The sequence below is a fragment of the Berghia stephanieae genome, chromosome 1 (genome assembly GCF_034508935.2).
Source record: "Berghia stephanieae isolate SIO BIC M18660-M18661 chromosome 1, UCSD_Bste_1.3, whole genome shotgun sequence".
In the NCBI taxonomy this organism is placed as follows: Eukaryota; Metazoa; Mollusca; class Gastropoda; order Nudibranchia; family Aeolidiidae; genus Berghia; species Berghia stephanieae.
In genome coordinates, this window is record NC_088360.1 from 91,829,505 (window position 1) to 91,844,504 (window position 15,000).

The following is a 15,000-nucleotide window of genomic DNA, read 5'->3' on the forward strand; positions in this document are numbered from 1 at the left end:
AGCAAAACTTGTCTCTGGCGATTTGTTTTAACCAGTTTACTGTCGTACTCTAGAAAGACACGTATTTTTTTTTAATGGCCAGAAAAGTCGTCCTTCAAATATAGATCGATTTAAATGGCCTCGGCAAAAACTCTCAAACCTGGGACTTCGCGAAGTTTTTGCCAAGATGAAGGTTATTTAAATCTATCGATATTTGAAGGACGAGTTTTCTGTACAAAATTTTTTAATACGTGCCTTTCCAGAGTATGGCGGCTAATTGGTTAATGATAAATTAGTGGTTATATTTAAAAAATGTTTTGCTGACAGGGATTTTCAATTAAATACATACCTTATCGTTTTCACCAACAGACGTTAGGTCTCTAGTTAATTGTAATAATTAATGGGTGAAGTTATTATGTTGAAGAAAAAAAATACAGTAAATAAATGCATCGATTAAATGAATAAATAAAAATTAATTAATTAAATAAATAAACAAAGAAAAAAAAAAAAGATGAATAGACAACGCAGTGGTTTTAGATTGTCACAATGTCAAACTTTACTCCCCCCCCCCCCCCCCCCCCCCCCCCCCAACCCCCAACGTGCTAAACTGATTTCGGTCAGCGATTGAAATCAGTGAATAGAAAAGTAGAATGATTGTAAATTGCACAATTTCTTTAGTAAATGGTATTTATTTATGTTGTGGTAGTTGAAGCAGACACGAACACACTATATAATGTAACGCAATACATCCACGGCAGATGTTATCAGCATGGGTCATTGGTTTGATCCTTTTTGCTGTGCGGGCTGATAGTGGGCCACTATTTTGACCCACGCCCCCCCCCCCCCCCCCCTCTCTTCGTTCTATATTATCTCTCTTCCCATATCGAGTCCCTCCCTAACTGTCTTTACTCCTGTGACCTGTGCTACTCCTTACCCTTCTCTCTCTCTCTCTCTCTCTCTCTCTCTCTCTCTCTCTCTCTCTGCCTCACAGTCGTACACACTCATACACACACACATCATCATCATCATCATCACCTCTCTCTCTCTCTCTCTCTCTCTCTCTCTCTCTCTCTCTCTCTCTCTCTCTCTCTCTCTGCCTTTGACACGTTGGTGTTCAAGTGGTATGACATTCACTTTCGGACTGGAAGGTCCAGAATTCGAATCCCCTGGGTGGAGTTCCTGGCCTCCCATAGTGGGCATGGTGGCACTTACTGTGTCTTATATCCCCTTATATCTGTTTTCCAATTTGCTTTCTGTCTTTGTCTTGGAATGAGATTACTATGTTTTGCCTTGGCCCTGGGCTGTAGTGCTTGGCTGGGAGGGAAACAGTCAAATGCATAGTAATTATTTTGGGAGATGATATTTTTTTCCTTGTAAATCATCTCTCTGTTATATATTGTTATATTTGCTATTTTGAATGTATAGTGTAAGCATTTGAGTGTATTCCTCTTTGTGGGGACTTGTGTTAGTGTCTGGGCGAGACTTTTAAGTGATCTCAAACCAAGTACTTTGATAGTGTGCTCTTGGAATCTACATCTGTTTCCTATTTGAACCAATTTCCTTTTGTCCTACCTTTTCTTGGGTGCTTTAATTGTAATTCCAGAACTTTTTACTATCCCGTTTTCTTCCTTTCTACTGGCGCTGAAATGAACTTAATGTGTTGCAAGCGCCGTAAAACCCTTAAAAACAAACAAACAATTTGAATCCCGCTCTGAGCGGTGCAAAGTGTCCTTGAAATGGACTCTTTACTCATATTCTCTCATCATACTCAGATTTAAACGACTACCTAGCCGTTAACAGCGTTGTCTATCAGAAAAAAAATTGTAACATCGCCTAACAGTCGTCATGTCTCATCCTACTTGTTTAATGTTGCTGTTGGCTATGGACCTCGTGTAAATTCGCTTTGAGCACGCCTAATGGATGTTGCTCTATATAAGTTCTCAAGTTTTTTTTTTCTTTTTCTCATTTTTTTACTCGTGTATCACAATCAAATGGAGCAACTTTCGGCGTGGTCAGTGACCGGGTGGGTGACAATAATAGCAAATCTTGGTTCAAGTGTCATATCCTTGGCAAATGGACAAGGCACTTTATAAATATTATAATATTACCTTGCTTGAATCAAATTGTGAATGATTTCCTGGCTACAATGACACTGGCGGATATTATTGTAAGTCTGCTAAGACCGGAACTTAGTACTTAAAGGGTGGATGACTGACATCAAATGATTTGGACTTTACGAAAAACAAAAATTCATATTATATGACCCACCGCCTCAAACTGGCATTCTGTCGGGATTAACCAGTTCCCAAAGATTGGGTTGAAATGGTCAGAAATGAGAAAATTTAGATTTTGGCAATTTCAGATGTGCTATATTATCTTTTGTCCTCAATAAATCATTTTAATAATCTAAATTTAATCCACCTTTCGTATTTTTGACCACGAATCCAATGCTTAGTCTGCATATGAATAACTCTGACATAATACCATTTTGAGGTGCTGAGTCGCATAACGCAGCTGTTGGGAGAACGATTGATAGTAGTCCTTTAGAGCCTTGAGACCCAATTAACCAGTAGATTTTTAACCAATCAAAACACGAGATTCGTGACACACCCTCAGAGCCCTGACCCGGATATGGCATTCGGACATGGCTAGGTAGTTGTTTATAAACAATAGTAATGGCTGTGTAGTCTTAGACTAAGCCTGATGCAGAATTCTTTAAATTAAAGAAAATATGGGTAAAAATTGTCAATGGGGCCTTTGTGACAGCGACAGTTGATATCCTGAGAGATCGGGAGGCGTACGATTTTTTCCTTTTATCAAGCCGTGGATCGACAAACCTCGATGCAAGCGATGGATCAGGGCTTGCGCTCGCCCTCACAATCAGCTGAATTTAGCGAAGATCAACAAGAACCGTTACATTTGTTCTAAGGTAAGTTGATATTCAACACAGTTTATATCAATCATTATCATATTAAAATTGATTTTTTAATTTTTTTTTGTCAGAGTTTGTTTTATGATTCTTTCGGTAAACATCATTTCTCTCTTTCACTTTTCACGTTGACTTTTAGAGTTAGTAGAGTCTTGACTCCCGGCCAGTTGGTCTAAGTCTAAGTCTTAATCAAAATCAACATTGTAGAAGTAAGTAGAACGATCTTAGAGACTTAGAGAATACTTTATTTGAGCCGTTCATTTATTAGTACAGTTTAAGACAAGTAGATACGATGTTTATCTCTTATTTACCATACGACGGTGATAATAGCCTGACGGTGTGCGGTAATATCTTGGTGGACGATTTTCACCGTACGGTGAGAATAGTGTGGAAGGTTATATTCACTGTACGGTGATAAAAGTGTGGGAGACTATATTCAATATAATGGTTAGAAGGCTATATTCACCGTACGGTGATAATAGTGTTGGAGACTATATTCACTATAATGGTGTGGAAGGCTATATTCACTGTACGGTGATAATAGTGTGGGAGACATTGACAGTAGATGTTACTGTTGTTATTCTTCTAATAATAACAAGAAAACAAGAGAAGATACATGTTTTACTGATGCTGTCAAATCAAATAATTTCATTTTATCTTTCCAACTTAAATTGCAGCATTTCAAAGATGGTGAGCCGACTAAAAGATTCCCCGATCCTGAACTTGCTCAGTCAAGTTATCGATTGGAACTCAATATCCAAAGTCAAGAACAAAATTAACACCAAGCAAACGTCGGCTTTAACCTCTGAGGGTGAGGGATTCTGATCAGGGAATGGTATCAGGGTGAGTTTTTGACCGTTATCTCATGTGGCTATGCGTTTTTAAATTCTCAGTGTGTTTTCTTATTAATAATGACATTTGTTTCCTGAATTCAACAAATCAGATAGCAGTAGCAGGTTTAGGTAAATGAGTTGAACCCTGCTTTACTGTTTGAAATTATCAAGGGTGATAGTGAGTGTTGATCAATGTGTCTGATTTTGATGATCAGGTTGAAAAATATAATTTTCACGACCCCCAAAATTGAGAAAAGGAAAAGTAGTCTTTTTTTTTCAGAGCCATAGGACCAATGTAGCCAGATTTTATTACTCCAGGTTTTACAGTGCATGTCATCCTTCTGGTGGGATGCTGCTAGTTTATCACAAAGTACTTTCCTCAAGACTCAAGGCCTAACAGACCAACCACCACTGTGTGAACAAGAGACATGGGTCCAGAATCGAACCAGTTCCCTTTGCATGTAAAGCGAGTGCTTTACCAACTGAGCTATCGGAACCACATAATTATATGTAAAAAAAAAAAAGAAGCACAGAACAGATTATTGTAACAGAGAGAAGATTTACAAGGAAAAAAATATCATCTCCCAAAACAATAACTATGCATTTGACTGTTTCCCTCCCAGCCAGGATAAAACCAAGTATGTATGTAATCTCATTCCAAGACAAAGACAGAATGCAAGTTGGAAAACAGATATACGGGGATAGAAGTAGAAGACACAGTATGTACCTGCCCACTATGGAAGGCCAGGAACCCCACCCAAGGAGTAAATTTAGCATTTATTTGCTTATTGTCTTATGTTTAGCTTTGAGATCTCGGGGTATGACATTCTGACTTGTTTGAGTCCCTCTGTGACTGTGTGTGCAATAAGTTGGGTCCTTGGAAAAAAGCTCTTTACTTACTTTTTCTTATCATAAATAAAAACCTGGATCTTTTATAAACAGCAATCTCCACTAAACATGCCAAAAACGCTTTACAAGGGGTCGACAGCAACACTCAACATGTAGGATGAGACACGACACTTTGGCGATATTGCACCTTTTTTTTTTGGACAGTGACAACGCTGTTGACCAGTTACTCATTTTACACCCACATAAGGTGAGAAAATGTGAGTAAAGAGCCTTTCCAAGGGCTCAACTTTACCACTCGGGATGCGAACCCAGACCTTTTGGTCCAAAGGTGTATGACCTACTCCAGACCACATAACCGCACTTATAAAATAAAACTACCTGGATGGTAATCTTACAAGATAGTCATAGCGCCTTATTGTCATCATGTCTGGTCTACATACTCAATGTACCCCCACCTGGTGGATAAAGTCTTACCACAAGACCATAAAGTGCATAAACACATCACTGTCAGAAACGTTTACATTTTGTTCTTTTTCAGAGACGGTCATGAAAGAACACTAATTTTGAAGCAACCAATCCCGAAAATGGATCCGCACCAGAACCTATGGATACTGAAGTGGTCAACAGGGAGACTGAAAACAAAGAAAATGAACTAAGGGATAACAAGGAAAATGAACAAAGGGTTATTCCAAATTTAGGTATGACTTTAATAACATATAAAAGAAATGACAAATTGTATAATTTTTACTATGTGGAAAGAGCACAGTGAGCCTGTTGAACAGTTGAATGTTCAAGATTTTGGGCATCCGAAGTGCTGATTAGATACATCCTGCCACTCATGACTATATTTCACCACGCTCTCTGGAGGATCAAAATTTATCAGACATGGAAGTGCCAAATCCCAACAACTGATAGAAGTTTCATGACACAGTCTTCTCACCAATGAGAGGAGCCTAGGAAATAAAAAAAAAAGAAAGCATGAAAAGAATAAGAATATTTTAAAAAATCAATGATTTTATGAACATGTGATAAATTTATTTTAACCGCCTGAAAAAAAACATAGATTGTCTGGAGTCAAACAACTTGCTGCCTTGAGCAATTTCTATTTAAAATACTTTTCTCGGGCCCATTAGAATAGAAACATAAATGTTTTCTTCAATTCCCTTCCTCTTGACTTGCAACTACCTTTTTAAAAAAGGCATAGATGTACAGGTGTCAGAGTCTTAATCTGCATATCCAAAATGTTGGGTATTAGATATGCAGGCTACCAGTCTCTATGTAGCTGGACATAAATAAAACACTGTTCATACATAGAATACCTATGACAGAGAAAAAACAAACTTCTAACTGGATAGTACTGTTAATGCAATTCCAGACATTGTAAGTGGGTAAAAGTAAAAGTGGGTGGTCTCAATAGATTCAATATTCTTACCCAGATTAATTACAGTTTGTTGATCTAGTCTCTGCTGGACAACTAATTGCAAAAATAATTTCATTTTATTTCAGATTCTAACATGACACTGTTAGCAGTGGTTGCAGAGAACTTATCACTGAAAGAAGAAGTCTTTTTGCTTAAGCAACAACTGAAGGAGTCTAAGAGACTTCACGCCCAAGAATTATTAAAAGGAGAGGAACTTAAGAGGCTGCTGTTGTCAAAAAAAAACCCAAAACGGACGCAGATAAATGCAGTCACTCAATGACCATTGAACACCTGCACCATCACGGACCGAAAGAAGCTGTAAAGAGTTACACTGGTTTCGTGTATGAAGATTTTGTAAAAATATTCATCTTTGTAATTTACCATATCAACACAAATGAAAGCAACATGTTGCTTGCCCATTATAGATCAATTTTTACTTGTTATGATGAAATTGCGTCAAAATTACACTTTCTTGCATCTTGCCAATTTATTTAAAATATCAAGAAATGGTGCAGGATGTCTATTTAGGGCATGGATCAATTACTTGTATTTCAGGCTTGACAGTTTGCCAGTATGGCCCGATCGGGACACCATTAAGAATAACATGCTACAACAATTTTTAAAAGATTTTCCGGACACACTAGTTTTTCTTGATGGTATAGAGATAAAGACAAACAGGCCCAAGGCCTTAAAAAATCAAAGTCTATTGAATTCAGACTATAAGCCTTTTAACAATGCCAAAGTAGGCACATCAGTATATTGTTCATGGGATCTTCTGTTCCCCCTTCGAACCATATCCCTTTGTCTTGCTTTTCCTTTGATACTTTCAACTTCAGATCTACAACTTCTCCCCGTATCATCTGGCACTCAAATGATTTAATTGTGTCGCAAGTGCTGTAAATCCCCTAAAATCAAACAATCTACCCTTGTAACAATGCAGATTGTTTTGTCCCAATGATTTGAATGCATTATATTACCTGCTGTTCTCAATAGCTGCCATGACTGGTCGCAGCTTTACATTCCTACATGGTTTGGGAATAACCATGGAGGTAATGGGCTCGGGATCAGTTCTTGGGCCACAAGGTTTACTCCATTGTTGTGGAAGGCTTGTGTGCAGCTTGGATCTGTAGGTATATCTTGTAATCCAGCTTGCAGCCAATTCTTCAGTGTAAGGATTACTGCAACAACATGGGAACATTCACCAGATATGCTGCAAGTAAAATTTAAAAACAAATGAAAACAACACTTGTTTGTAAAACCGCTTCGGAATGAAAATTATATCACATATTTAGATGATGAGTCATATTATTTTTAAAATGGTGTATAGGATGACTAACCCCCTTTTTAAGTTGAATTAAAAAATATTATGCCAAATTGAGCTAATGGATCACACTTGACAAAGGGTATTCGAGGTAAAATGATGCTAGAAAGTGAATTTAACGTTAAAATAATCAAAAATATTTAAAATTTAGATAATCACTCTACAATAAATCAATAAACTACATTCACTCTCCGCAATTAAAAATTGATCTAATCCAAGTCTCATATTTTTTCGTGCGGCTATGTGGGCTTGTGGTATGACACTCGCTTTTGGATTGGAAGGTCCTGGGTTCGAGCCTCACTCAGCGCATAGTTGAGTCCTTGGAAAAGGCTTGTTCCTCACATTCTCTCACCGTACTCAGGTGTAAAATGAGTACCTGGCCGTTAACAGGGTGTCTCTGTCCGAAACAAAAAATGTAATATTGCCTAACAGGCGTCATGACCTGTCCTAAATGTTAATTGTTGCTGTTGGCCCAGAACCCATTGTAAAGTGCTTTGAGCACGTTTAGTGGATGCTGCGCCAATAATTTTTACCAAAATTTTTGTAAATAAATTCAATTCTTTGCATCTACAAACGCACTCCCAACATATTTTCTCAGGCGGTGAGTCACAAATATTACTATTTTAATTTCCCGCATAGCTCAACTGACTTAGTAATTGATTCCCTTGAAATGGCATAAATAATAATTGGTCTCTAACTCTAAAGCATCATATTTTACCTGATGGCCCAGTCCACAAATTTTATATTTGCGTTTTATAAATATAAATATAATAAAAAGCACGTTTCCTTTTTTTTCTTTCATTTCTTAATCTAATTAAAGTTCTCTGTACCAAATCCCTGAAATGATTAACTCAGAAAGACTGAAATGCCTAGAGAAGCAGTTGAAAAATTATAGTGGAAAGAACTTTAGAGAAAACTAAAATTCCTTAACTGGGCATCAAATCATAGTCATTGATACACTAAAGATGCTAATAAAAAAAAATAATAATAATGATAATGATATGATCATAATAAGAATGATAACAATAGTAATAGATATTTGTGAGACTAAATAATGCAAGAAATTATGGAATCGATGTAAAAATGAAATACTTTCCCATCATTTTGGCACTCATAAACTGAGAGAGGCAACTTAATGTGAGGCAAATTAAAATTACTTTAAATTTGTAAAAATAGACTTTAGTGATCATTGTCATCATGAACTTAGTACTAGTAATTCTGATAATCGTATACCGGTGATTTAAAAAAAATAATAAGGGCACTTAAGTTTGTTTATTTCTATCAATAAAACAAGATATATAGATATTTTTTAAATAATCGGATTGAGCCGATGCTCTACTGAGCCAATGCAAACAACAGGGGGCACACATAAAACACAACTCTAACTCACCTACACATGACAGTACAACTCTTTTGTTCTCCCTTTACTTACGTTCGCTTAACTCCCATCCCCACCACTTTTTTATGTAGTAACGCTTTCTACAAAACTGAATTCATGAAGACCAAGGTGAAAAAGACATACGTCACCTAACATTTAACATTTCATTGAAATTAATCTTGTTTCACAACCCACATGACTGACTGACCGATGAGATGACTTGTCTAGCGTCGTGATAATTTACACAGTGCAGAAGAGGACGATGCATAGAAAAATAGAAATCGATTGTAACTTTAAACAGTAGTTTTAAAAATGAAACTCAGCTAAAATTGAACACTTACCCTGCTTTGTATGAGCAGTAGGCATCCACTGCCTTCTTTTCCCTCAAAACTCACGTCGTGGGGCTTCTCGCTCTTCGGTTGGCTTCGATAAACAGTAAACAGAAGCAAAAACATCAAAAATTTCGTTCTCCTTTTTAAATATTTTAACATACTTTTATAGGCAACAAGCTTCCTCTCGTGTTTTTTTGCCAGGATGTCAAATATAGTAAATAATTTTGAGAAATATCCTCAGGGAGCTCGCTGACTGCCATCGTGATAGTGTAAGATAAAGAAAGAAACCAACATGAATGACCGAATCCGTGTCATGACTGTTGTCAAAAGGGGGTCAAGGTCAAGAGGCGCGGTTAATTCCCCCTGCACTACCCGTTTATGGAGCCGGAGTTTTATTTAGGTAGTCTCACTATTTTGAAACTCTCATTCACTGAACGTGAGAGGTCGTGCAGCGAAAATTGAACCCGGAAATATGCCGGAAGCTGACCATCGTTATGGACGCTGTCGTTGAATCAAAATGAAAGCCAATGAAAGCAGACGCGGAGCTCTTGATTTTCGCCATTTTTTGTCTTTCGCGAAACCACTATGGCCTCAACATCCGGGTCACCCGTTGCCCCAACAATGTTTCTGTCGTCTGCTATTTCAATCGAGGGAATCGGCGGAGAATTCGATATCGTACGAATTTTTTTGTTCGAGCTCTAAAAGTCTCATGAAAATTGATGGAGGTAAGAGACATTTTTTTTGGTTTTATTTAATAATCTAATAATATTTCTTAATTCACATCTATAAAGTGAAAATTTTCCGTTTCTTTAACATTTGAACAGTGTGTATGCGAGGTTTCAATTGAATTGGCCTACCCTGAAATTTTTTATGTGTCCTCGTATTTTTTTTCTATTCCAGCTCTAAAAATGTAATGAAATTAATGGAACGGAGGGACGATTTTTTTGTTTTATTTAATAATGTAATAATATTTCTTAATTCACATCTATGAAGTGATAATTTTCCGTTTGTGTAACATTTGAACAGTGTGTGTACGAGGTTTCAATTGAATTGACAGACCCTGAAATTTTTTATGTGTCCTCTAGTAATTTATTTTATTCCACTCTAAAAATGTAGTGAAATTAATGGAAGTAAGGGACAATTTATTTTGGTTTTATTTCATAATATTTCTTAATTCACATCTATGAAGTGATAATTTTCCGTTTGTGTAACATTTGAACAGTGTGTGTGCGAGGTTTCAATTGAATTGACCGACCCTGAAATTTTTTATGTGCCCTCTAGTAATTTATTTTATTCCAGCTCTAAAAATGTAGTGAAATTAATGGAAATAAAGGACAATTTTTTTTGGTTTTATTTCATAATATTTCTTAATTTACATCTATGAAGTGATAATTTTACTTTTGAACAGTGTGTGTACGAAGTTTCAGTGAAATTTAAACGTTGTTATTTTTGTACTTTTCCATTTAGCAAATATTGCATTCAGAAAAATGAGATTTGTCACTAATAATTGTTCTAAAGGAAGAAAATATTTTTTCCAGCATTTTCTTTCTTTTTCTGTTTTGTTTACCTCATCTTTAATTGTTTTCCATTCAGTACAGTTTGTTACGTGTGTGAATCGACTAAGTCGATTCTTGTTGTGGAATTTGCTGCATTCCTGTGCATTAACTCGATGGGGCATTGAAGGTAGGATATTTTAATTAATAACCACTCCTCCCCCCTCCTCCTATTCTTAAACTTTATTGGTCTTTCATAGCCATCTTCTATCTCTGAGAATGGGGGGGGGGGGGGGGGGATAAATTGCAAATATTATATTATTTTTCTTTTTGCTTTATCTGTCAGTATTGTTTTCTGTCTTTAAAATAAATCAAATTATACACATTCAATCTTTATTTCTTCTTTTTAACAGACCGTCTTATTTGTTTTTCAAACAGTTTGTTTGGTGGTGGGTCTACTAAGAGATTATTGTTGTGGAATTTGCTGCAATCCTGAGAATTAACTCGATTTGGCATTGTCATTGAAGGTATGATATTTTAGTTAATAACACCCCCTCCCCCCTCCTCCTATACTTAATCTTTATTGGTCTTTCATAGCCATCTTCTATTTCTGAGAGAGAGGTGGGAGGGGGGGGGGGGGGGGGGGGGTGTGGGGGGATAAATTGCATCTTTTATATTATTTTTATTTTTCAAATTTTTTTTTTTTGCTTTATCTGTCAGTCTTGTTTTCTGCCTTTAAAATATATCAAGTTACACACATTCAATCTTTATTTATATTCTGAGACTCAAGGTGATCGCACAAAATACCAGCATTAGGTGTGACCCATGGAGATCAGACATCATTGTCTAATTTCTAATCAGTGAATGGCAGTTTGAGTTTTGTCATTGATAGTTATAGACTTATTTTGTTGACAGTAGCCAGTGAAGGCCTTTCACGGATTGGCTTTACATGATAAAACTTCTGATTATGAACTATCAATTGTGCTTTTCAAGCAACATCCCAGTAATTTTTCCTTTATTTGAACACACTATCTTCATTGTTTTTCAAACAGTTTGTTTGGTGTGTGGGTCTACTAATAGATTATTGTTGTGGAATTTGCTGCAATCCTGGGCATTAACTCGATTTGGCACTGTCATGAAGGTAGGATATTTTAGTTAATAACACCTTCTTTTGAACACATCTTAATTGTTTTTCATACAGTTTGGTCTGAGGGTTAAGTCTGTAGATTCTACCTGCAGGTAACTGTTCTATCTTTGATTGGATAGTGAAGGTAGGACACTTTAATTTATACACCCATCCCCCTTTCTTAAAATCCATTGGTATCTCATACTCATCTTGGGGGTTCTGATAGTTCAGCAAAAGTAACGGGATGACCCCAGGTGCACTCGAGATTTTTTGATGACGTCTTTATCTACTCCCCAGATATTGGGTCGCTGGGTCGATCTGGTGGAAATCAGTTTGGATAACTAGCGTTCTATCCAGAGGGTAGCAAGAAATTGCCATTGTCTGTTTCAAGCTATAGATATTGGGATAAACTCGGGCTCCATGGTCTCAGTGGCTCTAAAGGGTATACTCATCTTCAATTCCCAAGGGAAAAAAATATATTGCATTGTTAGTTTTAGATTTTTGCTCTATCTGCAAGTGTCTCTAACTGCCCTGGTATAGTAGTTTTCTGCATGAACCTCCAAAATTCTGCACATATTTCATTCACAACACACAAGCTTCAACATAAAATATTAGCAAAAAGTGTGAACCACCGTTGTAAAATTACAAAATCAGGTGAACAAGCAGTTTGAGCATTGCTTTTGTAGCAGATTACACAAAATTTGTACTCTGCTGAAAGCCTTTCAGGATTGGTGCTACATGATCCATCTTTTTTTTTGAACTATCAAATGTGTTGCTGAGCTGTCAGAATTCATTTGAATGGAAAACTAAAATGACAATTCCAATCATTATGATGTTAGCAAAAGCTAGGTTTTTCTATCTTTTCTTTTTAAGTACTCCCCCCCCCCCCCCCACCCCCACCCCCTCCAACTGAATCAGCAAGGTCTTGTTGCATCCTTTATACTTGGTTGTGGAGTTAACATTTGTGATTTATAAAAAGTGCTACTTAACAGTTGTTTGGCTTTGTTATCTTTCAGGTGTGTTTGATATCGTCAACAAGGGCTACATCAAACTCATTGTATATAAAGCATTAGAATCAAGAGGTGAGTTGTCTCAAAATTAAAATATAATTTTAAAATATTTAAAAAAAAGAAAAGTCAAGCGCATTCATGAAGATTTTTTAAAGAAATGATCAGCCCCACAAACTTACACAATCCATGTTAAAAGCATTACCCATTGATTACCACTGTACCAATGACAGGATCTTATCGTTATTCATGAGGCGCTTTATCTTAAAATCCTCTAGAGATGCACAATATAATAATAATAATAATAATAATAATAATAATAATAATAATAATAATAATAATAATAATAATAATAATAATAATGATAAGTTTCATCTGTTTGGAAAGTATTTGTACAGACGTATGGTGCATGATAAAAATCAAATAAATATTTGCAACAATATCACAAAGCAACAGAAGTAAAAGTAAATGTATACATATATACATATATTAGACCTGTAAATGAGCTCTATAAAAATTGACTGAAACTGAAACTCTTCTTCGTAATTCGTCGTAGCGGTAAAATCCAAAGAATCAAAATGAAAGGTAAACAGCAAGCTCACTTGAGCAAAGCAATGGCAGAAAACTAATTTGCGCGGGAATTAATTAGGTATACCATTGTTTCTTATAATTAGTACCCAAAAAAATATTAAAAACATAGAAACAGTCACAGTTGTTTACAACATGAGGCAATCGATGTTTTGTAGCAATCATTAACTCGATGAAGTGTCCACATAACAACTTCCATGTTTCGAATTTATCTTTACTCATTATTATCACTGTACTTCAAGTAAATGGTTAATTTATGCTTATGACGAAACAGTGAATTTATCGTTCGCGCTCAGTAATGGGACGACAGTTTCAAAGTGAAAAAATAATTTACGAAGGCTGTGTGAAAATAATGGTGTTTCAATACGGCAATTCAAAAGCGTACGTTTGCTTGCAATATATATCATATTAATATAAACGGCATGAGCATGCGTGCGCTTTGGAACATTCTAATTAATTTCAGTCATCGACGACGATCATGATCTTTCTACTTGTATCATTCTTTTTCCTTAAAAAATATTTGAATTTGACGAATGACTGATTTCAGTAATGACGAGAATTTTAAAGTCAATATATGGTCTTCAGAATTTAAAAAAAAATTGAAATAAGGGTAAATATCATAAATAGACTTCAGATTATGTGTATATTTGTGAGAAAGGTATAACCATCCATTTAAGGTGTGAAATGAATGTAAAATTGCACGGTTTTAAAAACAAATGAATTTGTAAAATTTTATTTAGTTTTTTTAGTTAATGTAAAAGTCTATTTTGAAGCATTACATTTATTTTATTTGTTCGTTAAAGTAATTCAAAGATATATTTAGAGAATAAAATCAACAGAACAAAGCTAATTTTTTAAATTAATAAATCTCTTTCTCCCACAGACCAGTTAGGCATGGTGTCAAGACAGCCAGTCAGGTGTGGTCATTAGGGCAAACTACTCATTGATCCAGATAGTCACCAGATGGAGCATTTGTTTTTCAATGAGGCAAAGAAGTATCTGAAACCATTCTGAAAATTCAAGAGCTTTCTGGTTTCGACATTAATAAAATGTATTATATTTGTTATTCGCTGAAGAAGAGGTTTGAGCCCAAAACGTTCTGTTTTTGGTATTTTGTTGTTTTTAACTATTTATTCATTTTATACGTTATGCTGAAAAGGATTTGAGTCGAACTTCCGATTTGGTATTTTATTCTTGGTGTTATATATTTTACATTAGAAGAAAAAAGTATTATTATTGTTATTGGCTGAAGAAGGGATTTGAGTCCGAAACATTCCGTATTTGGTATTTTATTCTTCTTTGAGGTTGTTATATTGCATTGTACTTAGAAGAAAAAAAGTATTACTATTGTTATTGGCTGAAGAAGGGATTTGGGCCCGAAACATTCCGTATTTGGTATTTTATTCTTCTTTGAGGTTGTTATATTCAGCATTGTACTTTAGAAGAAAAAAACCGTATTATTATTTTATTGGCTGAAGAAGGGATTTGAGTCCGAAACATTCCTATTTGGTATTTTATTCTTCTTGAGGTTGTTATATTCATTTTTGTACATTAGAAGGAAAAAAAAAGTATTATTATTGTTATTGCTGAAGAAGGGATTTGAGCCCGAAACATTCTATATTTGGTATTTTAATTCTTCTCTGAGGTTGTTAATTCAGTAATTGTACATTAGAAGGAAAAAAAAAGTATTCATTATTGTTATTTGCTGAAGAAGGGAGTTGAGCCCGAAACGTTCCGTGTTTGGT

General features: G+C 35.6%; 2 protein-coding genes and 1 long non-coding RNA gene across 4 annotated transcripts in view; 2 read left to right on the forward strand and 1 right to left on the reverse strand.

Moving 5' to 3' along the window:
- The window catches only part of LOC144961930 (UTP--glucose-1-phosphate uridylyltransferase-like), a 72,065-nt gene that overhangs the window by 17,509 nt on the left and 39,556 nt on the right, over positions 1-15,000 (forward strand). The gene's annotated exons all lie outside the window — the stretch shown is intronic.
- On the forward strand, positions 2,594-6,993 carry LOC144961996 (uncharacterized). The gene is made up of 4 exons (XR_013643335.1): positions 2,594-2,908; positions 3,586-3,751; positions 5,129-5,288; positions 6,097-6,993. It is a non-coding gene; the product is annotated as an uncharacterized LOC144961996 (long non-coding RNA).
- Positions 5,274-7,208, reverse strand: LOC144961983 (uncharacterized). Its single transcript, XM_078894989.1, has 2 exons — positions 6,988-7,208; positions 5,274-5,543 (listed from the first exon to the last, which is right to left on the reverse strand). The coding sequence occupies exons 1-2, from the start codon at positions 7,206-7,208 to the stop codon at positions 5,381-5,383; spliced, it is 384 nt and encodes a 127-aa protein (XP_078751115.1). The 3' UTR covers positions 5,274-5,380.

Bases quoted from the DNA above. Each gene is read 5' to 3' on its own strand.
- LOC144961983 (XM_078894989.1), bottom strand. From the start codon at position 7,208: ATGTTCCCATGTTGTTGCAGTAATCCTTACACTGAAGAATTGGCTGCA. The intron at 5,544-6,987 runs GTAATATAATGC...TTTATTTCCTAG, and splicing joins GCAGCTATTGAGAACAGCAG to GCTCCTCTCATTGGTGAGAA.